We start from the raw sequence: 26,736 nt of genomic DNA, 5'->3' as shown, positions 1-26,736 counted from the left end.
ATTCATAGGAGTGGTGACAGATACAACTGTATGGAATACCTTTCTACATTATTCCATAGATGTTACTAATCCCTAATCATTAATAGAGGTGAGGACATATATCAGTGTTACCTTCCACAGTAAATAGTACTTAACAGTGGGGTGGTGTACAGGGGCTGGAATACAAGCAAGTATAAGATATTTTATCTTCCTATCCTGGAGAAACTTTCTGTGTAGGAAGGCAGCAGGGCACACAATGGTGATGGCGGAATGCAGAGAGGGACAAAACACAGGCCATGACAACCCTTGTATAGGCATTCAGCCGAAACAAGGTGGCTTAAGGAATTTCTGGAGTCAGAAATGCATCAGAAAATCATTATATGCCTTGATGTAGCATAGAAGTTTGAGGGGCGACTCTGGAGTCAGATGACCTGGATTCAAATCAGTGATATGTCAGTAAATTGATAACAACTACCCTTTCCCAAAACACAAAGCCCTGATTTATAGCATCTGCAGATTTCCATGGTGTGACTGTTCCTACCATGGCCAAATTCAAGCCATCATCTTGATGTCAACTCAAATAGTAATTAGTTGAAAATTTCCTGAAAATGTAAGAGTTGCTCAGAGCCGGGCCAAGCCAGCTCCAGCATGCTGAAACCCAGGCCTTGCCTCTTACTAATTGTGTAAACTTAGGCAAGCGACTTAACTTCTGTAGTCCTCAGCATCTCATCTGTGAAAACGGGCATAATAATTATCTTAGAGGCGTGCTGGAAAGACCACATGAGACCATGCATGTGTGTCTTCCCTTTCTGGACAAGCACGAAATTGAACTAGGATGTCATAATAAGTAGCCTGGTGAGCAATGGACTGGGAAAGTTTAGGAGATGACCATCACTTCCAGGCTTTCTAATGTTGTTCCAGAGCTTACTGTACACCCTTACTCCCCAGGTGGTGCGAGTGATAAATAACCCACCTGCCAATGCAGAAGACATAAGACACGTGGGTTTGATTCCTGTGTCAGGAAGATCCTCCAGTATTCTTGCCTGAAAAACCCCGTGGACAGAGGAGCCTGATGGGCTACAGTCCATAGGGTGGCAAAGAATCTGACACAACTCAAGTCAGTTAGCACTGCACTGTGCTACTTTCCAGACTTTCCTGTATTGCATCGTTCATGATTGTTGTTATTATGTTGTTTAGTCGCTAAGTGGTTTCCAACTTTTTTGCAACCCCACGGACTGTAGCCTGCCAGACTCCTCTGTCCATGGGATTTCCCGAGCAAGAATATTGGAGTGGGTTGCCTTTTTTTTCTCCAGGGGATCTTCCTGACCCAGGGATCAAACTCTCATCTCCTGCATCGGCAGGAGGATTCTTTATCACTGAGCCACCTGGGAAGCCCATTCGTGACATTCTATTTCCTAAATTAACTTTCTCTGATACATATCCAATATGGCTTAGCCTTTACAGCATCGTAATGATGGCAACTCCATGTGGTGCTTCCAACCTTAATGCTCCAGTCCTAACTACTTAAATGAGTGGATGAGATGAGATAGCCTTCTTTTCTGCCTTGAAAAGTGCAATGATTAATTAAAGTCTGTTTTTCCCCCCTCTCTTTTCTCAACTCCCTGGAACCCATGTTAAAGGGCACTGAGGACAAATCCTGTTCTTACATTTAGCTTCCTCCTTGCTAACTGTTTTCTTTCTGCTTTGTTTGTAGCCTCTTCTTCTAATTTACCAGTGATGGTTTGTTCCTAAGTCAAGTACCCTGGAAGATATTTAATCGCTTCTTTGCATAATCTTGGCATTTGCAAAATGAGACTAATAAGGCCATCTTAGAAAACGGCACAGTTTTGGAAGACTAAAGACTTAATGAGAAGCTTTGAATTTCTCAAAAGCCTTTTGAAAACTTGGTGTTAATTCAGCCCTTGATGTAAAACCATTCGTTTTGACTGGATTGTAAAATTCTCCATGCGAAATGTGGTTTTGTAAATAAATACAGATTTTGCTCTGGCAGAAGCCTGACTTCCACGAATTACATTTAGAGAGAATTGTTTGAGGTATCTTAGCTGAAATACTAAAACTGACACCAGATGAAAAGTGGAAACCAAAGCAGTCTTCAGGCGCAGGGTATGAAACAAATAATGCCTTTCTCCAGTTTAGAAGAGCTTTCTCACGCGGAAGAAACATTTCTGAAAATTAAATTTTGCTGGATTATTGATGATATTTTTATTTACTTATCAATAAGCAAGTGCTATACACCTCAAGTTTAAAAGTACTATTTGTCAAAGCAGCTAAACCTAGCAGAAGTGTTTCTTTTTGCAGTTGATAGTAAAATATTAGTCTAATTAAACTGGTGTAACTTAATTTCATCAGCTATAATAGAGAGGTGAACTCCAAGATCTGCTGTGCCCTGGGAATTGCCCTTAGATCCGCAGAGACAATGACTCAGTTGACAACAACTAAGTATCCATTTTATCTAGGAAAAAAAACATGGTAATCATCAGTCGTGGCCTGGAGGCAACTGAGGGATTGAACATAAAATACAGATGTGCACATTTATATGAAGGGAAAAACTTGAGAAGAAATGGGTTGCCATTTTCTACTGCAGGGGATTTTCCCTACCCAGGGATCGAACCCACGTCTCTTGCGTCTCTTACACTGACAGGCAGATTCGTTACCACCAGTGCCACCTGGGAAACGAATACACGGACATGATCATGTATTTATCAAACTGTGAGTCAGTCAGATACTCGTTCAGTCATTTATTCAACAAATAATCTTTGCGCACTTACTACTTGCCAGACCCTGTTCTTTTTAATCAAAGAAAAACTTTCTTTTTAGGTGCTGAAGAAATGTTGGTGAGAAGACAGCTAAGTTCCTGCCCATACGCAGTACATTTGATTAAATCCTTCCTACATGATGCACTCCGGGTAAGCAAAAAGTGGAATGTATACAAGGCAGGGAAGATGATATGTGCCCATGAGGAGCTGGGATATCTGACAGTCAGGCTTGGAAAGGACAGAGGAAACAAGAAGCATGACAAAAGCCCTGTCACTCAGGTTGTCACATCTGGGGTTTGCACACAAAGATAAAAGGCACATCCTCATGTATGACATTAGAGCTTCTCTGGTGGCTCAGATGGTAAAGAATATGCCTGCAGTGCAGGAGATCCGGGTTTGATTCCTGGGTTAGGAAGATCCCCTGGAGAAGGGAATGGTAACCCACTGCAGTATTCTTGCCTGGAGAATTCCATGGACACAGGAGCTTGAGGGCTACAGTCCATGGGGTCGTGAGGAGTCGGACCCGACTCAGCAACTAATAACTTTCACTTTCAGTGTATGATATTCGTGCTTCTCAAGTTCAAAACTTCAACAAGAAGCATCACCCACCCGTGTCCACAGTCAAGGCTCCTCTCAAGGATCCTGGCTTACTTGTTTCCACATTTATATTTAAATGGATGAACTGGAAACTGCTCACAGTACAGGATCCCAGGCAAAGATGTCTCACCTACCAACTGCCAGGTGTGGTCAGGGGCCTTTTAAAAGCCTTTCTGGTCCTCTAGTAGCATTCCCACAGGAAGTCAAAAAAGACTACTGACATGTGGCCTTGTTGACAGAGATGGGCCAGACTCAGCCAAAGCTGATCTTAACCTGGCAACATTCAGTTTCACATTTATTCATATATTAACGCAAAGTAAAATGTGAACCTCGTACGACCTTCAGCCGCTACTTGTTTTTCATCGTTCTTTTGTATTGCAAACTTGTGAAGGATGAACTCTTTCTGCATTTATTATAACTTATTAAATGTGGTCACGGCGAAGCTGACTGCCAGGAAAACCACGCCCGTTGGGAAAGAAACAAGATCATATCCAGCCCAGAGACCTCCAGAAAGGACTCCAACACTAAATTTACCATGAGTATGAGGCTTTCTTTCACAAATCTGGGTGAAACAGGCTGTTGAGAAGGCAGTCACTCAGGGGTTGGTAAGTTAATAGTGGGATCTAAGTTATATGCAGGCGATGGTGGAGGGTTAAGGAAATATTCTCTCTTTTTTCCTTGATTTTTTTTTGTCATTAGACATTGAGATTTCTGCTGCTTATATTCTGCCTGAAATGAAATCCCCAAAAGTCTGGATCTTAAAAATTATGGCCTAGTAGAAAAAACACAAAAATAAATAAAAGTAGACAATTAATGATTTAATTTTACTTCAATTATTTGGTACCCATAAGAAACTGATTCTTATCACAATTATCAGATCTGAGAGATACTAACAAAAACAACTGGATAAGATTTATAAAAATTGAGAAAAAGAAAGTAAATATGATTATTGTTAGCTGGGGATATAATGTTAGCTGGTAAACAGGAAAGAATTTCCTGAAAATCTATCTACCAACAGTAAGAGAACTGAGCAAGTTAGTGGAGTTCAAAATAATACATAGACTTTAATAGCAGTAATGATAATATGCAACAGTAGCAACAACAACAACAAAGATAAAATACCAAGAAATAAACTAAAGAACTGTGCAAGATCTAAATGAAGAGAACTTTAAAGCACTCTCAAGGGATATAACACTCCCTCTCAAGGGATATAACAGATGTTTGAACAAACGGAAAAGGCAAAATACATTCTCACATAATAAGACTCAACATAAAGATGTGAATTCTCCCTTTGTTAGTTTAAAACTTAATGTAAACCCGATAAATGATGATAAGGTTTTCTGAGGATATATGTGGGGAGAAGGGAGCTGAACGAGCTGATTTTAGAGTTTCTATAGACAAATCCACAAAGACAAAAGAGCTAGGACATTTGGGGAAAAGGTTAATGAGAAGCGATTAGATGTTATCAAATAATAAAATATTTATCATATAATAGCTATTGTAGATAACATTAATTATATTAGTCATATTATTGTGTGTTATATAATAAGATGTATAGTTTACACACTATAAACATGCTAGTTTACACACAAGCACATATACACACGTACAGTATGAAATTGTATGTTACTATACTTAAAGACAGAGACCAACGGAACAAAATAAAAAGCAAAATATTGATCTCTCCTAAAATAAAAATTTATTATATATTGTAAACATGTCACTTTAAGCTAGTGTGAAAAAATGAACTATTAAATAAATATTGTTGAGATCATCTGTTAACCATCTGGGGAAAAAGAGATTTTGAACTGATATGTTACATTTGATAGCAGGATAAATTTGAGATGGGCCAAAAATTTTAAATTAAACAATAAGAATTACAACCGAAACCCTGGAAGACATCATGGAGAATTCTTTTAACAGCTTCAAAGAGAAGATCTTTCTAAGTTTAACACACAACTTAGAAGCAGCATTTCACATCATGTTATTTAATTCCTGGCTCAAGAAGCTTGGTGAGTCCTGCCTTCTGTGATGACTTCTCAAGTCCTTTCTGCAGCTTTCAAAACTTTGAATAATTTAACCCTATCCTTCCAGTCTTATTGGTTTCTTAAATGAAACAGATGGTAATAAAACCATGCTTCTCACATCCTGTTTCCAAAACTGGCTTATTCTCACTTCCATTTTCCCTGTGTTATTCATTGGTTAACCTATCCTTTGTCTCTTGGTTTGTGATGCTTTTTTTCATTGACGTTTTTTTATTGAGATAATTGTAGATTTACAAGTAGTCATGATGCTTTTCGACTAAATAATTATGATAATACAACAATATCAATGGCTAACATTATGCCTAGGGAGAAGAAAGACACAAAAGAGTTTTAGGGGAAGCTTGACGTCAGATGGGCACAGTAGACACTGTGACTGTGGGTTGGCAGGTGACTTGGAGCCAGGCTGCCCAGCTATGAGGCCATTGTAGACATTTGGGTAGAACATGAGGAGGACTTCGTTAATGATGGGGAATGATCTGAGCGAAGTCAAGAAGGAAGAACTGACAGTCTTAGCAGACTGAGACTCTGCTTAGTAAACTTAGACTCTGCTGAGACTTAGACTCTGTCCTCCACTGTCTCCTGGAATTTGATGGGATCCCTGTCTGAATTCTAACAACCTTCACCCAAACCCTTGTCTCAGGATCTGCTTTCAGGAGGATTCCAGGTTAAGTTGGTGGCTAACTGCATATGGGTTGAGGGGTTTGGGGAGAGAAAGCAGGCAGGGATGACTCCTGAGTTTCTTGAACCCAGAGGGGTATCACTCACTAATAAGAGAATATAAGAGGAGATGGGTTTCTTTGTATGTGGTAGAGGCAGAAAGTAGGAGTGGATGTTCATCTTGCCACGGCTATTCCTATCACAGGGCCTGATACCTTGTAGGTGTTCAATATATATTTAAGTTGCACATGCAAGTGGAGAGAAGAGAGAAACACTGGTGCTCTGTCCACATTTGGATCCGTTAGTAAGTGTATACTGAAAGTTGGGCTGCGTGTCTGCCAGGTTGCTGTGAAGGGTGCTGAGATTAAAAAGAGGAGATCATGTCATACCATCTACAAGAATTACATTTTAGTTAAACATATCAGACATATACAAATGTGAAACACTTTGAAGGCTTTAGAAGCAATATATATTAGCAAGTAATATGCACTATTTATATTAGCCAGTAAAAAATAAATATAATTCACACCGAGTAATAATTTCCTGGAGAAATAAAGATTAGCAGTAATTAGGGTTGACTGAGGCTAATCTTATGTTTTGTTTTGGCATTTTTTTTGGCCACACTAGGTGGCTTGAGGTATCTCAGTTCCCCAAGCAGGGTCTGAACCTGCATCATGGTAGTGAAAGTCCAGACATCCTAACCATGAGGCCACCAGGGAACTCCCTATTGCTTCTGTTTAGATCACTTTTCTTAATCTCACAGCTTTCTACTCATTAGTAGTGGGTCATATATGGAATGCTATAATCATAGTGAGATTTCATTGTCAACAAAGTTTCCACCACCTCTTATTGAACTTGATAATTTCTTTTATACATCTGCTGGTTTTCTTAACAAGTCTCATCCAAGAGGTTAGTTTACTTTAAAAACTAGCAGTGAGTGTTTAAAACTCTGCAGAGTGGTGAAGGGGCAGCGGTATCATTAAAAAGTCATAGTGGTATAACCTTCCTCTTCAGTGCAAAAAAAAAAAAAAATGAGTATAGAAACATCTAGCTGAATGTTGATACAATTCCATAGTATTTTTTCCTTGTAATTTGAAACACGGAGTTGGAGCCACTTTTTAAAAAGCTCTGTCTTGAAATCAAGCAGGATTTGGTTTAAATTCTTTCATTTATTCAGGAATATCTGCATGGATTTAGGGTCAGAGAAAAAGTGGTCTGTGCCTAGAGGTCACATGACATTACAGCCAGTGGATCCCCCACCTGGCTCATTCATTCCTGGCCGTCTTCCTAGATAATGGAAATGTCACATGGGATAAAATCAAACTCCCTATTCTACTCCTGACAAACCACACATACTGATGTCATTTCTACCCTGCCTGAGACACTGATTAGTCAATCATAAAAGGGAACTAAAGTGGATTGTTAAGTGTGCTCTGCAAAACTTATTAAGCCAAGACTATCGCAATTTCCAGGCTTGACTATTTATTCTATAACTTTTTCAGGCTTCTCAATGTTTTAATATTATGAGGTGAGTTTAACCTCTGAGTTGCATTTCAGGACATCAGGCATCTATAGAACCATTTCTACTGAAGATGGCCCAGAAGCTCCAAGGCACTTAGCATGCTTTTGTCTCCCCTTCCCTCAGCACCCACTGAGTTGTTTCTTTTTAAGTCTATGCTGGTCCTGACGTCTACACCGTGTCCCTCGCTTCGGGAGGAGTCTTCCGACATGGTGCCATATAGTCTGCCATTCCCTCTGCTTAGCTTCTGCCCTCCTTGCAGTCACAAGTATTTCTCCTTGTCCTTCAATTTCCAGCCATTAGAGGGCAAGGCTGCTGCAGCTAACAGATTTTAAGACTTCTTTTGAGAGACCCTGAGTGAAGCAAGCGTTTCTCCAATTACACACTAATTCAATTTACATTTTTTAGAAAAACTGCCAGCTATTTCATGTTAATATTGACATTTTCATAAGTACTTGCAATTAGAATTCAAGCTGAGATTCCAATAAATCTCTTAGATGTTTTACACTTACTTTTCCTGTCTGTCTTCAGATTTTGCAAAATATTTTTAAGAACACATTTAGAGGTCATTCTGCCTTTGGGGAATTTATGCTGTGTATGTAAAACAGTTTGGTAGGAAAAAATATTACAATTTGGCAAAGCAAATTGAGGACAACTACAAAGGTGTGCCAGGTTCTGAAAAACAAGTATTAGGGTATGAAATTCAAAATTCCAACACTGATAAACTGTCATTAGTTCTTCACTTTATATAAACCTTCACCCCATAACTTCTTTGAGTAGCAAGCTCCCTGGCTGCATTTTAAAGAACAGTATTTTAAAGAACATTTCCTGACTGCATTTAAAGTGTAGCCCTATTCACCCACATCTTTAAATTTAACATGTATATTTATGTTAAAATATGCAAACTGGCCTGCATATGAAGAGTGACACATATCTCTTTAGAAAAATGGTAATGGATTCCAAATGACTCCACTGACCAAACAAATAGATGTTCTCATGTTAAAATACTTTGTTCATCAAAGAACTTATTCTCTGTTTTCTTGTCTAAAGCATGCTTCCTGAAGTGAGATCTTAAATGTATAGTATAATATATTCTTTGGTTTCTATATAATAAATGTTAATTAGTTCAATTTAAAAGAAAGCCTGACTTAAGACCCATACAGAGTATACATAAATACAACATATCTAACACTATGCCATCAAACTCCTTTAGAGTCATATATTTGCACATACCAATTAAAAGTCCAACAAATAAAAAAATTCCCGAGGGGAAGGTAAATAGAGCTTTTTCTAAATGCAACGGATACAGAAAGTAAGCTTCTAAAAAATATTCAGGAGGTGCATCTGCCAGTAAAACTAACTTCTGCTAATACAGCCAAGAATGGATGTGCACTTATTTCTCAGTAATTATTTTTCAGCCTTAGCTACATGTTACATCACTTCCGGGGCTTTTGAAAAATCCCAGAGCCCAGCCTGCACCCTTGACCGATTAAACCAGAATCTTTGGGTGTGGGACCCAGGCAACAGGAGTTTTAAAAGTCTCCCAGATGATTCCAGTGAGCCGTCAGGCTGAAAGCCACCACCTTCATAAATCTAAGCCACTCGTCCCAGCAGGGGTGCAGGCCTGAGCCCCCAGTGAGGGGGCAGCTGCAGCTGGTGGCTGACTCAGTGAGGGGCGGGGGTCTGGAGCAGATGAGCTCAGCTGACAGGTGGCCAGCGGGATGCACCTGGCTGTGCTCTGGTAGCTCGGGTCTGGTGCTCCTGATGGGAGCTTCCATTGAGCAAGCAGGTCAGGCAAACTTGATTTGGCAGCCTCCTCGGGGACATCTGGTGAATCACTTCTCAGTCCCAAAGCTAAACCCTAAACTCGAAACCCGCTGCTCCAGCCAAGTTGGGCGGCTGACCACAGCACAAGCCTCAGGCTCTCGGGCTTTGGCACAAACGCTCTGCTCCTGCAGTCCTCCTGACCCTTACCCCTGCCTGAATCTGAATCTGTCCCCAGATCTGAGCTCCCACCTTGTCTAGGAAGCTTCCCCCAGTGAGCCCAGCTCACTGATTTCTTTCCCCTCCTGAATTCTCAGGCTGAATTGTCTGTAGCATTCTTCTGCTAATTAATCATGCCCTAGCCTATGACAGTTCGTCAAGTTTGGGTTTTCTGTTGCCAACCAGGCAGTCAGTAAATGGAAGGACAGTGAGGTGCTCCCCACCGTAAATGCTCCCCTATCACCATCCCTGCCCCTACCCTAGAGCTGCTCCTTATGCATGGTTCTCGCTCTGTAAATACTTGCTCCTTGACTGTTTATCTCCCACTTGATCACTGCAGCAACCTCAGATTAACTGGAGCCCTTCTGTACACTGTATATTGAAGTTAACGTCATTTTTTTTCCAAAATGTAAATCTTAGGATCCCATGCTTCCCGACCCTCACCCCCCCCCAGGCCTGCTTTAAATCCTTTAGAGTCTCCCCAGTCCTCTTGAACAGGCCCTGGGAAGTTCTGTGGGGTCCAACCTCTGCCTGCCCACACTGCAGGATTCAGCTCTTTCCTTTCTCCCTCAGTTCACCCTGCTCTGGCCTCCCTGGTTCTTCCCCTGTCTGTGCTCACTTTGTTCCCTTCTGCCGCAGGACCTTTGCACGTGCTGTTCCCCATGTCCAGATGTTCCTCCTTCTTCTCTTTCCCTTCACATCTTAGTTCAACCATCACTCCTCTGACCTCTAGACTTGCCAGCTATGCCCAGACAGTGGCACACTTCTCTGTGTTGTCAAATGTGAGCCAGTTACACTTCACATGAATTTGTGTGGTTTGGGAGTTAATACCTGCCTCCCTTGTAGGACTTTGAGCTCTATGAGGACAGACATGGGGTCTGTTTTTGCTCAGCATTTTATTTCCAGTTCTGATTATTATTCTTGTCACACAGAAAGCACTAAATCATTAATGAATGAATGATGAATGAGTGGATGGATGGATGGATGAGTCACTAGGAGAAGTAAAAATAAAATGTATGATTGGCCCCTTGGTTCCGCAGACCAGAGACAGGGAAGCCCTAGCTTGGTGTCATTGCATGGCAGCATGCCACAGTGGAGAGCAGATGTCCCACCAGTGGCCGGGACAAGCCAAGTTTCAAAATGCCTGTCATGCTCACAACCCCTCCACAGTTTCCTCAGTCCCCACAGTCACAGTGACACTGTGGTGGGCAGAATAATAGACCCCAAAGATGTCCACACCTTAATCCCTGGGACCTGTGAATATGGCACCTTATACAGCAAAAAATGATTCTGCAGATGTGATTAAGGTTACAGTCCTTGAGATGTGGAGAAGATTCTAGACTGTCTGGATGAGCCCAATGGATTCACAAAAGTCCTTAAAAGTGGAGAACCCTTCTCAGCTGGGTTAGAGAAATGAGATAGGAAAAGAAGGGGGAGAAATGTGAACCAACATTTCTGATCTTCCAGTTCTGTAGGTCAGAAGTCTGGACACAGGTCCCACTGGGCTAACCTCATGGTGTTGGAAAAGCTGATTCCTTTTCAGAGGCTTGAGAGGAAGACTCATTTCCTTGTTCATTTGGGTGGCTGAGAGAATCCATGTCCTGTGGGTACAGACTGAGATCCCATTGTCTTGCTGCTGGTCAGATCTGTGCTATTCTCATTCTCTAAAGGCATCTTTGGTCTTTAAACTGTGGTCCTCTTCCAAGAAACAGGTGGTGGGTTGAGTCTCAGGGATGCTCCAGGTATTGCTAAACCACAGAGCTCGTCTTTGGTTCTCTAAACACTTGCGATCCCTGCTTTCAACACACCTCTGGAGATGTCAGAGACATCTCTCTCTGGGGTAGCACCTTCGTCCTCTGTGTGGCTCAGTGTGGCAGAGCCTGTGGCCCTGCACACCTCTCCTCCCCACCCTCCAGGGTGAGAACGAACCGCTTTGGGGACTTTACAAGCACTTGCCTACACCAGCTTAGATTTCCAAGTAAATAAACGTGGGACAAATGGGTGCCAGCAGGCTGGGATCAAAACACATCTCCAGCTGTTGGGAACACAGAGAAGCAGTTTCCTTAGAAACAGATTCCCAGGAGAAGGGGTCTAGTGGGGCCATCTGAGAGGCTCAGCAGAAGAGGACCTGATGGTTCAGGACAAGGCCCAGGGTACCCTGAGCCACAGGAGAGCAGCAGTAGCCGCTGGCTCCCCAGAGGAGATAAACACCCCCATTCGCCCTGATTTATAGGAAATGAGTGGTCTCCAGGAGCCACTGACAGAGCCAGGGGTGTGAAAGCATTAATTCCAAAATATGTTTTGGAAAGTTTTAGCTCTCAGGACACTTCTGTGTAGAATGTTCAGTTTATTTTCTTGAGAAGCCTGTGAAACAGACAAGGTAATATGTTGCCATTGTACAGATGAGAAGAGTAATGTTCGCGGAGGCTAAATCCATTGGCTTGTCACCCAGCTGGGGCAGCAGAGAACAGAAGCTAAGTACACCATGTCCTGGGCCGCTTACTCAGCCTGTAGTCATTGGCCAAATCTAAACTAGATGGAGACAAAGAGCATGACTTTCTTACCTTCGAAGCTTTGGAAAATACAGATATTTACTGAAATACGTAAAAAGCAGATGATCCAAATCCCTTATTCGTTTTCTTCCTTTAAGAAGAATGATGCTTGAGAGATGAAGGGACAGCCTGAGGTTTCATTCCCAGGACAGCCTCAGCCAGTCAGGACTGAGTGGAAATTTCCAGAATCAAGTATTTCATAGATACACTTCCAAAGCTAAGGGTGCTCAGAGTCCAAAGCTTTCAAGCGGATTAAAACGCATAGCTTTCTGAAAACCTTTGCTGATGCTGGCCTGTGATCAGGCTTCTCCAGAACCCAACATGATTCACTGAATTCTTTATGAATTAAGAAGCTGTAAATTACACATCTTTTCTTTTAAACATGCATTACTTTCCACGCTTTACAGCCAAGACGAATAAACAGCATCACAGAGGCAGTTCTCTCCCTGGGAAAATGCCTTTCCCTCTCTTTCTGCTCTACAAATGGCGGATCACCTAGGGAAGGGTCATCTGGTGAAGTTGCAGGAAATCTGGGTAAAGAGTTCAATTGGACATTTTTGTTGTTGTTGTCTGAAAATGCCAAGTGGTATCTCTGCAGAAGTGTTCACCATGAACCTTTCTTAGGCCAGGTTTTAGGGAAACAACAAGCCAAAAAAAAAAAATCACACACGTATAACTGACAGAGTGGAAATGGCAGCTGTTTTCAGGGAAATCTGGGGACTGGAGAAGGGAGTGGCTTCTAGGGAACAAGACGCTCTCCCTCGCTTGTAAATCACAACAGTTGCTCTTCATTAGCAGACATTCATTCTCTTTAACTGCATTCTGGGTGCCAGGTATTTCCTTGCCCTGGAAATAAAGCAGCCTGGACTCCCGCCGGACAAAAGTCTTAAGCCCTGGCGCGTGTCCACGTGTGCCTGGACTCAGATCCACCCGCCCCACCTCCCGAGCCTAAAACCAAGAAAGGATGCAGCCACCTCTGCAGTGCTGAGCCGAGTGCCTGGCTCTGGACAGAGGGAAACGAGCCCCAGAGAACTGCCTTTTCATAGCATGGCTGCTATACGCTGAATTTGTACCCATTCTAGCAATAATTTATTGTAAAATCATTTTCTGATAAATAAGTGAAGATTTTTTGGAGAGAAGTAGAAGCTTTTAGAAAAATCTGTTTTCAGAAAATATGGAAAATAGCTCTAAGATGCTTGAGTATTTGAAAAAAAATTGTTATAACAGTTATGTCTTTGTAAAGATGCATCAGATGAAATGATTTTGCTCAAAAACCATGGAACTTGGCCCACTCCTCTTCTCTTTTTACCATCCAGGAAGTAAAACATAAGGTCCAAGTGAGCCAACCAGACAGGTATGGAGTCAGGAGGCCTGGCTTCTACACTAGGCTGGACCCCTAACCCATCACTAGACCTAGGCCCCGTCCCTGCATCCAAGGGAAGAGAGGCTCCTCATAACTGACCTTCAGGAACCCTATGGTCCCTGTGCTTATTTCCAGTTTCTTCCCAACCACCTGGCATCACAGATGATAATATTTCAGCCCCCAAACCCCGCCCTCTCCCAGCTGAATGCTAAGCAGCTCTGCAAGGCCCACAGCCAGGAGCAGAACTGCCTTATTTTTGGCAACTGGATAAAGCAAAGGGCTTTGGAGCACTGGGGTCTGGAATCAAGTGGGGACACCAGTGGACCTGTCTCGGGCCAGCGCCCATGACTCTGTGTGTGAGCAGCGACACGCTGCTTGGGGTGGTTGCCCTGCCTGCCCACTTCGGCTCGCCTGACTCCCTTCTTGGGCCCTCACCCCCAGGCAGGGCCTCACTGAGGGGACCCGGTCTCCTCACAGCTGCCCTGCACCCCAGCGAGACACAAACAACACCCTCCTTTGAGTGAAACAACTGACCACCCAGGCTTGCCAAAATGAGGACAGGCTCTGAAAGGGGGCAGTTTTATTCCAAGGGTCTAATGGGATCGAGGAGAGGGAATAAAAAGTTTCAGCTATTAAAAAAAAAAAGGCAATACACTGGCTTCTTCCAAATAAACAAACCATCCTTTGAACAAGAGAACAGTCTCCTAATGGGGTCAGACTGGAGCTGGATCTGAAGGAGTCACATGTCTTTGGGGCCCTCCTTGCTCTTTGCTCCCCAGTTCTCCCTCTGCTGTTCTCGGGGAGTCCAGGGCTCTCCTGCTGGGGCCCGGCCAAGGAATGAGCCAGGCTCATCTGACATGGGCCCTTCTCAGGATACGGTGATTTACGTGTGGAATGGGGGCCCCTGCGAATCTCTGAGGGTAGAATCCCAGGCAGGGAATTTCCCAGGAATCTCTCATATCATAAAGGCTCTCCAAAAATGCAAGACTTGTCTCCATTACCAGCTTTCAACATTTTACGGGCTTTAAAAAAAAAAGCTGAAGTTCCAATACTTTGGCCACCTGATATAAAGAGCTGACTCATTGGAAAAGATCCTGATGCTGGGAAACATTGAAGGCAGAGGGAGAAGGGGGCAACAGGGGATGACATGGTTGGATGGCATCATTGAGTCAATGGACATAAGTTTGAGCAAACTTCAGGAGATAATGACAGACAGGGAAGCCTGGTGTGCTGCAGTCCATGGGGTCACAAAGAGTCAGACACAACTTAGCAACTGAACAACAACAACTAATTCAGCCACTCTTCTGAATTCCAGGGACAGAAATGGAACTCTGATCTTATCTTGTTCTCAAAGACCTTGCTGGATGTTGGGATGAAAGGACAAATGTGAAGACATTATACCACCCAGAGAAATGACATAGCCAGCCAGCAGTTGGTGGGAGCACTGAAGAATATTGGAACATCCATGTACAGTTGGGTAGGTTGTTCACTGCACAACTTTAAGGTCTCTTTCTCTCTCTCTCTCTCTCTCTCTCCCCCACAGACCCTATTTTCAATCAAATCCCCTGGAAACTTTGAGTGTGGGGAGGCTTGTGAGACTTCAGAACAAGAACCAAGGTTTCAGACAGATATAAGTCTAGAGCAGGAGGGAGGAGTCTGGACTCCCAGAAAAAAGGGAGAGAATTGCTGAGGGTGTCTGTGGGCTTGTGAGATGATGTATCACCTGCTGGGAGGGAGGCTCAGCTTTCTAGAGGATATTCAGGAGGAAGAATCACTGATTAAGATGTGTACAGTTTGTGACAGGGCTTAATCTCCAAAATATACAAACACCTCATACAACTCAACAACAGAAAAACAAACAACCAAATTGAAAAATGAGCAGAAGACCTAAATACACATTTCTTCACAGAAGAAATACAAAAGGCCAATAGGCACATGATAAGATGCACAACATTAATAATTATTGTGAGTGGTGGTTTAGACGCTAAGTTGAGTCCGACTCTTTGTGATCCCATGGACTACAGCCCACCAGGCTCCTCTGTCCATGGGATTTCCCAGGAAAGAACACTGGAGAGGGTTGCCATTTCCTTCTCCAAGAAATCTTCCCAACCCAGGGGTCAAAACAAGGTCTCCTGCATTGCAGGTGGATTCTTTACTGACTGACCCACTAAGGAATCGCTAATTATTAGAGAATTGCAAATCAAAACTACAGTGAGGTACTACGTCACATTAGTCAGAATGGCCATCATTAAAAAGTCTACAAATCACAAATGCTGGAGAGGGTGTTGGAGAAAAGGGAACCGTTCTAGTGTTGGTGGGAGCGTTGGTTGGTAAGTTAGTGCATCCACAGTGGGAAACACCATGGAGGTTCCTCAGAAAACTAAAAATAGTATTACCATACGATTCAGCAATCCCACTCCTGAGCACATATCCGGACAAAACTCTAATCCAAAAAGATCCATGCACCCCTACGTTCATAGCAGCACTATTCACAACAGCCGAAACATGGATACAACCTGAATGTCCATCGACAGAGAAATAGATAAAGAAGATGTGGTACATCTAGACAGTAGAATACTGCTGCTGCTGCTGCTAAGTCGCTTCAGCCGTGTCCGACTCTGTGCGACCCCATAGATGGCAGCCCACCGTCCCTGGGATTCTCCAGGCAAGAACACTGGAGTGAGTTGCCATTTCCTTCTCCAATGCATCAAAGTCAAAAGTGAAAGTGAAGTCGCTCAGTTGTGGCCGACTCCTAGCGACCCCACGGACTGCAGCCCACCAGGCTCCTCCATCCATGGGATTTTCCAGGCAAGAGCACTGGAGTGGGCTGCCATTGCCTTCTCCGAATCAGCCATAAAAAGAATGAAATAATGCCATTTGCTGCAACATGGATAGAACTAGAAATTATCAAACTAAGTGAAGTCAGAAAGAGAAAGACAAATGCCATATGATAACCACTTATGTGTTATTTAAAATTTGACACAAATGAACCTATCTGTGAAAGAGAAACAGACTCACAGACGTAGAGAACAAACTGGTAGTTGCCAAAAGGGAAGGAGGTGGGGGAGGATGGAATGGGAGGTTAGCGGATGCAAGCTATTATATAGAGAGAGGATAAACAAGGTCCTACTGTATAGCACAGAGAACTATATTCAGTATCCAATGATAAACCACAGGGGAAAAGAGTATCAAAAAAATGTATATACATGTGTGTGTAATGAATCACTTTGCTATACAGCAGAAATTAACACAACATTGTAAATCAACTATACTTCAAAAAAAAAAAAAAAAACGGTGTGTCTAATTGGGGGCTATTCATTTTATTTCTCAATTCAAAGTTATCACAGCAACTCACAGGGCCTTATATGGTGCGTGGTCTCCGAGACTTACCTCTGTAAGTTCACCTCCCTGCCCTCACCCCTCACTCTATACCAGCCACCCCCTTTTCCCTGCTGGTTTCTGAACAACAGGCCCAAGTGTCCACTTCAGGCCTTCGCTCCAGTTCCCCTCTCTACTTGGGGCGGCGTTCTCCCAGCCAACTGCGTGATCAACTCTATCTCTCATTCTAATCATTGCTGATATGTCGGATCCAATGCCTTCCCTGATCTGCTTATTAACATCGCAGCCGGTCCCCTGCCCGCCACCACCCCCTGCCCACATGACGGATTCCTGGGACTGCCCGTTCACTTTCCCTGATCACTTTTCACCTTCTGGTAGACTATCAATTTACTTATCACCTACATTAATATTTGAAGAGTAGGATTCATAAAACTTGTTTCCAAATCTTTGGTTTTTTGGCATCCTCTGCTGTAACTTGGTTCTCACTAGTATTGGATTGAACTGAAACTTTGAACAGAAACTTTGCAAGATATTTTGATTACATGGAATATGCTCTATGTTTTCAAAAAACACAACAGGCTAATCGGGTCCAATACAAACAATAAAGACATTATTCCTCTAGTAAGTGGTTCTATACTCTGAATATGTACTTGTCATTAAAAAAATATGTGCTTGTCATAAAAAAAAATACAGAGCCATATTCATAACATATAAAGGAAAAGTTAAGAGTTTTTGCCATCATAATGGAAAGAGAAAAAAAGTAAAAGGCACTTTAAAAATATATCATCAGAATACTCCCCTGAAGCATTAGGCAGTTGAACAAATGCTGAATGGCCAGTAGAAAGCCTTTGTTTCTAGTCTTGGCCCATCTGTAACTAGCTGTGCAGCACTGGATAAGATACTTCTGTGCATCTCAATTTTCTCAACTCTAACTGTGGATTTTAAGACATGAAAATGATATTGTTGAAAAATGCTCCATCCTCCAAACGCACGCAGTTATGCTTTTTAAAATCACATGAGGAAAGAGAACTTGTGCTGGAACTGTAACACTACTCTTCTTTAGCTGACGGACGCTTCTGTGCACAGCAGTGGTGGGCATGGCCTCTGTGCTGCATGCCAGCAGTAGAGGCAGATTTGCACTGAGCCCTCCATACATTCTTCTCTCTCTTCTGGGCCTGAGAGCCCAGGATGGTCTGGCTGAACCCAACAGGCTCCTGCAGACACAGAGGCCAGGGTTTCAGCCTCTTTAACACCAGGCTCTAAGCCCTCAGCAAGCGTTTGTCAATCCAGGTCACAAACTAGTGGGAAATGCATCTTTTATTCTGGAGCTGACAGTAAGGTGCACTATTTTCCTCCATTACCAACTCCGAGCTGTGGAAGCAACTCTTGGGATCAAAATCAACATCCCTGTGACGTTGAGGGTCCCAAAATAAGGTCTGGAAAGGCCAACAAATTTCACTGAGATGCCTGATTCTTGTGTGCCGTGGTGGAAGGAACCTTGGACTCAGAGTAAGAGGGCCTGGAAACAGTCAGTCACGGCTGTGTTCACATTCTTTTGGAATGTTAGGGTCCTCATCTCAAAGTACCCCTCCCTCATGGGGTTGTCATGGGAATTGAATGGGATGAGGTGTGAGTAAGCACTCTGTGACCTTTTAAGAGAAATCCCCGAACACACCAAAACAAAAGTGCTGGTCAGGATTCCCTGGGAAAGACTGTTTTTTCTCCAGGACCTGAAATCAACACTAAAGAAAAACTGAGGAAAACAAGATTAGAAAGTCATTTGAGAAAATGTTTGTTTGGATCTGAATGATCTGGAAAGTTAATTTTTCACTGGTAAAAACTTGCTTTCTGAAGCGGTACCCTCATCCCATGGAGCCCAAGGACCAGATGGCCCTGGGCGGGGGGTGCTACATATCTGAGGCGACAGGACTCACCAGGTAGCGCTCCTCCTGCCTCATGCTGGGGGTGCGAATCATGTGATTCTGTTCTCCTCGCCAGTCTCCAAACCGACGGAAAAAATAGTTAGATAAAAACCGGTTGACAGGATCTCTGATGATGTTGATGTAGACAGGCTGGTCTCCTCCAAACCTAAGATGCACACAAACATGGAGCGGGTTACAAACCATCCTTTCTGGAGGAAAATCAGGCCCACGTACACACTGGTTCCCCTCTAGGTAAACACATCATCACCAGAGGACCCCGTCTGCTCAGTCGCTAAGTCGTGTCCAGCTCTTTGCAACCCCATGAACTGCAGCCCACCAGGGTCCTCTGTCCATGGGATTCTCCAGGCAAGAATACTGGAATGGGTTGCCATTTCCTCCTCCAGGGGATCTTCCTGACCCAGGGATTGAACCAGAATCTCCTACACTGGCAGGCGGATTCTTTACCACTGCGCCACCAGGGAAGCCACTGCACAGGTACCAGTGAACAATCAAACCAGCAGGCAGTGTTTCCTGGTGGAGACACTTATTATCCTGCAGGATATTCCAAGAAGTTACTGAGAGGCTGTGAAGACTGTTCAGGAGTCAGCACTGCGCAAAATGCAGGAATTGTCACCGTGAAGGTATAGATACGGTCTCGTTTTCTCACAAGGCTAGAGGTCCCCAGGGAGGGGCCACACTGAACTGGGTTTTGTATCTATTACCAGCGTCTGGAACAGACCCACTGACCCTCATGGAATGTTTTGACTGCCTGGTAAATTCTGAATGCCTCACTGGAGGATATGGTACTTATTCTACATTCTAATTAGAACAGTCTCAGGTTAGGGGCTCTGTAGGAAGTGGAGAATAACAGCCAAGATGTATTAAATGCTCCCTGTTCACCTTGCTGTAAATATTTTGTAACCAACTCACTGAAGCCTCATAACACCTCATGTGTGCATGCTAAGTCACTTCGGTTGTGTCCAGTTCTTTGTGACCTTATGGACTGTAGCCCACCAGGCTCTTCTGTCCATGGGGTTCTCCAGGCAAGAATACCAGAGTGGGTTGCTGTGCCCTCCTCCAAGGGGGTCTTCCTGACCTGACCCAGGGATCGCATCTCTTATGTCTCCTGCATGGGCAGGTTGGTTTTTTTTTTTTTTTTACCACTAGTGACATCTGGGAAGCCCCCACAAAACCTCAGTGGAGTAGAAATCGTAATTATCTTCATTTATACTGGGGAAATGGAGGCAGGGAGCGCTTAACTTGTGGCTGAGCCAGGATATGAACCCAGGCAGTCTGGCTCCAGAATCTGTGCTCTGAACCGTGGAAAGAAGATTCCAGAGCTGAGGCAAGGAATAATGTAAGCAATAACGTGAACACAACAAAAATCAATATAATTGTCCTCAAATGATGGCGAGGGGTTTCAGATAAAAATAAAGCCAATGTCTAGGTGTTGCATTTTAATTCCTTCCACAAAGGGATTAGACAAATGCACTGAAATCTGGTCTAAGAGCAAGGCCTTCCCCAGGCAAAAGGATCAGGTTGGCTAAATTTGTCTTAAAAATTCCTCCCCCTTCTCTTTGAACGGCCTGGAAGCAATGACCCTGAAGAGACTGGGAGAGCACTCGGAGCTCTGGGGACCTCCTGAGGGGCCCACAGGCTTCTCTCACCCCATGACCTTCTGATGAGGACACCCAGACATTCTGTCAGGGGTCAGAAAGAGCTCAGAGAAAACAAACTGACGTGACCCTGCTCCCACCTTTCCAGCTGGCAGACTCTTTATCTTTCAAAATGCAGCCCAGAGTCACCGCCACATCCTTCCCCAGTGAACTCGTGTCGGTCCCTTCCTCCTCTGGCTCCAAGTGCTCTTTCCAGCACTGTGTGTCCGGGTCTGCCTCTCCCGTCAGACTTGTGACTCCAGAAGCCAGGAACAACGTCCTTAGACACAGCGTGGTACACAGTAGGCACTCAACCAATGAAGACATGAAAACCAGGGTGGCTGTGTCTCAGTTCATAAATTTCAGCCACTATTACAATGCTCTGGCAGTGCTAAGAACTCGTCTACCAATGGAAGAGATACAAGAGATGCTGGTTCAATACCTGGATCGGGAAGATCCCCCAGAGGAGGGCATGACAACCCACTCCAGTATTCTCGCCTAGAGAATCCCATGGACAGAGGAGCCTGGTGGGTTACAGTCCATGGGGTTGCAGAGTCGGACACGACTAAAGAGACTTGACACACGCACGTGGGAAAAGAAAGTAGATATAATGAGTCACGGATCCTATTTGTTTTGTGGATTAATTTACAGAATGCTGTTCTCTTTGTGTGTGTGTGTGTTTGAATTTTTAAAGAAAATCTTCAGAGAGAAGAATCCAGAGTCACATGAAGGAATGACTCTGATGGTGTGATTTCAGGCACCAGGCATGTGAATGCCATTCCAGACACTGGAAAACAGTGTTCAGGAGCAGGGTTAGCCAGGCCAACACAACTCTTGTCAGATTCCAGACGTACACAAGGTGACATTCACACAGCTGCACGAACAACTAACTAGTTCCAGAAGTCAGCTGTGCACCCTGGATAAATCAGTCTCTTCTTAATTAAACTGGGCTTCATATCCATGATAAAGAGCAACCAGAGTAGTAGGGTTAGGGATTAGAAAGACAAAGCATGCAGATGGTGAATGCAATTCAACCCTCAAACAGCAACGTGCTTTTAAAAACCTCAACTGTACTTCCGTGGTCTTGTAAAGAATGACTATGTTAATTAGCATAAAAGCTGGGTCCTAGGATTCCCTGCAGGGCAGTCCACCAAAGGGTCCTTTAGGGTCACAAAGAGTCAGACAAACTGAAGTGACTTAGCATGCACGCACGTCCTCTTACTACAGTAGTTTTATATACTTATGAGAGGCAAATTATGAGTTTATATACTTATATAAAAGTATTAGTTGTTGTAAAATACACAGGCAAAATTTACCTTTCCCACTACTTGTAAGAGTGTATTTCAGTGGCATTAAGTACATTTACACTGTAGAGCAACCATCCCCAGAACCCATCACCCACCTCCAGAGCTTTCTCATCAGCCCAAACTGAAATTCTGTGCCCATTAAACAATAAATCCCGTCTCCCTGCTTCCTCCTCACCCCTGGCAAGTTCCATTCTACTGAAAGTATATCTTCTTTTTCATCTCTGACCTAAAAGTAGAGGTTAGTCCTTGGGACTTCCCTGGTTGTCCAGTGGTTAAGAATCATCTTCCAATGCAGGGGACGTGGGTTCAATCCCTGCTCAGGGAATTAAGATCCCATGTGCCACAGAGTAACTAGGCCTAAGCTCTGTAACTAGCGAAAGCCCATGTACTGAAGACCCAGCACAGCCAAAAAAAAAAGTAGAAGTTATTCCTGGGCTGTTCAGATCAGATCAGTCGCTCAGTCATGTCCGACTCTTTGCGACCCCATGAATCGCAGTGTGCCAGGCCTCCCTGTCCATCACCAACTCCTGGAGTTCACTCAGACTCACGTCCATCGAGTTGGTGATGCTATCCAGCCATCTCATCCTCTGTTGTCCCCTTCTCCTCTTGCCCCCAATCCCTCCCAGCATCAGAGTCTTTTCCAATGAGTTAACTCTTCGCATGAGGTGGCCAAAGTACTGGAGTTTCAGCTTCAGCATCATTCCTTCCAAAGAAATCCCAGGGCTGATCTCCTTCAGAACGGATTGGTTGGATTTCCTTGCAGTCCAAGGGACTCTCAAGAGTCTTCTCCAACACCACAGTTCAAAAGCATCAATTCTTCGGTGCTCAGCCTTCTTCACAGTCCAACTCTCACATCCATACATGACCACAGGAAAAACCATAGCCTTGACTAGACGAACCTTTGTTGGCAAAGTAATGTCTCTGCTTTTGAATATGCTATCTAGGTTGGTCATAACTTTCCTTCCTTCATCAAAAAATGAAGAGTATCTGAGGCTAGTGGCCCAGGCTTTGATCCCTGTTGGTGAGTGACTAAGGAGACGCTTTGAAGTGAGAGAAAGGCCATCGTGGAAAAGGTTGTAGTCGTTTGGGGGGCAGGGTGAGGGGCTGCTGCAGGAGGAGGAGGGGGAGGTGGTTAGTTAAGGCCCTTTTCGGGAACAAGTGGAAGGGTCTCCCTCCAACCTCACAACCTCATTCAGTGGACACTGCAGTCCTTGGCGCCCATGACAGAACCTGCCATCATGCCATGCAAGCAGAGGCTGAGCCACTCAGCGCTCCCTGAGTGTCCAGAGGTAAGAGGGGCGGGAGCTTCTGGCAAGTCGCAGGGGTGGAGACAAGTGGGTGGGGGTGGGGCACCTGAGGTCAGCTTCCTGCTGGGAAAGGAAAGCCGACACCAGAGGCAGGAAGCAAGTAGATGAGGAGGAGGAAGGCCCTTCGAGGAGGGCAGTGAGGTGGGCTCAGGGCAAGTCCCTGATGGGCCGGCCAGGTGTGTGGGCTCATAGGGCTCAGAGAGAGACCACTCACTGTGGAGGGAAAAGAGAAAAGGGGGACAGCGCCATTTTCAGAAGATGAGCCTGGCCTTGTCTACACAGGATAAACTCACAGAACACCCTCATTCTGAAAATCGAACTTTCAGGCTATGTTTAAGTGGGTAAAGACAGCACTCAGTAAGTGCTAACATGGGTTCTGTCTGATGCCCTCTTCAAAGCTGGAGGCATCTGTCACCATTACAAAAGATTTGCAGGACACAATTAAAAGGGATGACTTTGCTAATGAGAATGAAAACAGAGTCAACATTTAGAAATAAAACGTGGAAACCTATTTGAATTATGGAATTAGCAGGATCAGATTTGTTTTGTTAAATGAGGCCATCAGGGAGCAGACCTTGTTCACACTGGTAACCAGGACCTCCCCTTCAAGGGAAGAACGTGTCCACAGCTCACATGGTGTCCTCGGATGCACCCTGCCTGCTTCTCTAGCGATTGATTGATTTTTACATGTTTTGCTTTCTCAAGTTAGTGCTGGCGTTGGAGCCACCATCAGAGACAAACGAGGAAAGAGAAATGGTTGCAAAGAAGGGTGAGAGGGTCATGGGTGAGAAAGGAAGAGACAAAAAACAGGGTTAAGAGAAGTGGTAGTTTGAGGTCAGAAAATGTCACCATTCACTTTGACTATTTTCATAGCATTGCACTCTGACACAAGCCTTCACAGTGTTTTCCCTGCAAGACCCAAGTTGAGGGTCAAGGGAAACTGTAGCTTGGAAAAAGAATTACTTCCCCCCACCACACACACAAAAAAATCTTAGAAAACAAACGAAATGTGGGGGGCAGGAGCAGGGAAGATGAATTGTCTGTCATAGTCTTGATGATCTAAGACATACTTGAAGAGATGGTCTTGGGAAGTTGAACTTTGGCAAAAATTCTAATTCTATAGTTGACTTTGACAACCGCGAACAGGCTCATGAAACCAGAGTACACAAATATTAAGTGATGTACTTAAAACATCACAACAAAATAGCATCTTTTAGGCCAAAATAATTTCGATTCAGTTCTCTAGGTAGACCAGGTGAAAAACATTTGTCTGGCCTGAACTTTCAGATGGCTCAAAAACTGCAAGAGTGGCGAAAATCTTCAGAATACAAACCAATCTGAGGCTTCTGCTGACATTGTAGTGTTTATCTCCTCTGGCAGGAAGTCTTCCCTGAGGCAACTACAAAAGAACCAGTTTGGTCTGATAGTATTGTTTTCCACAGTTGAATTGATAAAAATGGATATGGTGAAACTGTTCCATCTAGGTGCCAGGAAGCTCAGCAGTAAAGAATCCGCCTGCCAATGCAGGAGACGCCAGAGACTTGAGTTCAATCCCTGAGCTGGGAAGATCCCCTGGGGAAGGAAATGGCAACCCACTCCAGTATTCTGGCCTGGGAAATCCCATGGACAGAGGAGCCTGGTGGGCTACAGTCCAAGGGGTCGCAAAGAGTCGGACACGACAGCGCATGCACCTTTACCTTTATTTTAGGTCTAAAAAAGGGAGGAAAAGATGGAACAGGACAAGATGCCTAGACGATGAATAAATGAAATTTATTGAATTGTCAGAAACTCGAAGGGTAGCATTTTACATCACTCGGAGTATCTAAATTCCAAGATAAGAATACCATATTTACTGGAAAAGAAGAAATAGGGGGAGATTCATTTTGGTATAATGCCATACACTTCATGAGTTCAGAACATAAGTGTACAAAAGAAAGTGTTGGGAACAAGGTTAGACTTTCATTCTTACATTCTGCTCCCCCACAAGTGTTCTGCTGCGTGTCAACAACGTAAGGAAGATTAGAAATAAAATATCAAATAAGAATATTAGGTTGCAGCATCAATTCTTCTCTTAATAACCTCTTAAAACAATGTTTCTCTTGAAACAATGCCTGTCAGCAGCGATCAAGGTAGATGCCTTAAGAGCAGCTTAATTTTCTCTATGTCTTATAATTCAAAATATAGGACTCAGTTTTAAAAGCATATGAAAGCCCTCTTAATGAGTCCCAACATAGATGTTTTACTCTGTTAATTGTATAATTGGGGATTTTCCTTACATGCCCACGGTTCACTGTTTATACCCAAGAAATTTTCCTGAAAGAAAACTGTTCCCTTGAAAAAGAAAGGCTGATGATTTAATTGCCATGTTTAGTAACAGTCCTGTAGCGTATTCAAGTTCAATTTGTCCTTCTCTGCATGTTTATGGAGGTCTTGTAGCTGAGGCCATGGGCCTTGTGCACGTGGGGTGGGAAGAGGTGAGACTGGGCCCACGGTCAGCAGGAGTTTACTCCAGCTGATCAGACTGGTCTCTGTTTTTCCTGCTTACAGCTCATCACTGCCATTCCACTTCTGCTGCGCCCATGCTTGAGACTCCCATTTACAGGGTTCCTTTCCATCTTTCTCTTTGCCCAGTTTTCTCTTATGCCGGTCCCTGGGCTGCCAACGCCCCTCCCCTTCATTGGTCCACAGCTGGCCCATCGGCGGGGGCTCCTGCTCCTCCACTTCCCCTGGGAACACCCGGTGATTCTTTCTCCTAAACTCGTCATACACGCCACTCCTTCCTTAATGGAAGAAGAACTTGCAGTTCCCTGAAGGCAAGGACATTTCTTTTCTTTTCTATATTTTTAATATTTATTTATCTATTTGGTTGTGCTGGGTCTTAGTTGCTGCATGCGAACTCTTGGGGCTTCCCTGGTGGCTCCGTGGTAAAGAATCCGCCTGCCAATGCAGGAGACACAAGTTCAATCCCCGGGTCAGGAAGATTCCCTGGAGAAGGAAATGGCAACCCACTCCAGTATTCTTGCCTGGAGAATTCCATGGATAGAGCAGCCTGGCTAGCTACAATCCATGGGGTCTCAGAGTCAGACATGACCTAGCGACTAAACCACCACCAGGGGAACTCTTAGTTGTAGCATGTGGGATCGTGTTCCCTGACCAGGGATTGAACCCAGGCTCCCTGCATTGGCAGCGAGGAGTCTCAGCCACTGGACCGTCAGGGAAGTCCCAAGGACAACATTTCTTGCTCCCTGTAGAAGCCCCCGTCCTAGTGCAGGGTCCTCAATATGTATGTATTTAATTGAACACAATGGGATGGAGGGAGGAGAAATCAGCCAGAGCAGAGCCCTGACCTGAAAGTGTTACATTAGAGACACGGTGAGGCTGCCTCCAGGTGGCGCAGTGGTAAAGAATCCACCTGCCAATGCTGCTGCTGCTACTGCCAAGTCGCTTCAGTCGTGTCCCACTCTGTGCGACCCCATAGATGGCAGCCCACCAGGCTGCCCCGTCCCTGGGATTCTCCAGGCAAGAACACTGGAGTGGGCTGCCATTTCCCTCTCCAATGCATGAAAGTGAAAAGTGAAAGTGAAGTCGCTCAGTAGTATCCGACTCTTAGCAACCCCAGGGACTGCAGCCCACCAGGCTCTTCCGTCCATGGAATTTTCCAGGCAAGAGTGCTGGAGTGGGGTGCCATTGCCAATGCAGGAAGATACAAGAGACGTGGATTCGATCCCTGGGTC

The 26,736-nt window shown here is 44.2% G+C and overlaps 1 protein-coding gene across 3 annotated transcripts in view; it reads right to left on the bottom strand.

The window, feature by feature from the left end:
* Window positions 1-26,736, bottom strand: part of UST (uronyl 2-sulfotransferase) — a 317,131-nt gene that overhangs the window by 73,777 nt on the left and 216,618 nt on the right. For all 3 annotated transcript variants that reach the window (XM_024996759.2, NM_001206827.1, NM_001206826.1), the window contains 1 exon segment: window positions 18,746-18,899. In XM_024996759.2, coding sequence (XP_024852527.1) covers window positions 18,746-18,899 — 154 coding nt within the window.

The sequence above is a fragment of the Bos taurus genome, chromosome 9, assembly GCF_002263795.3.
Source record: "Bos taurus isolate L1 Dominette 01449 registration number 42190680 breed Hereford chromosome 9, ARS-UCD2.0, whole genome shotgun sequence".
NCBI lineage: Eukaryota > Metazoa > Chordata > Mammalia > Artiodactyla > Bovidae > Bos > Bos taurus.
This window is presented reverse-complemented; position numbering and strand designations above follow the sequence as displayed.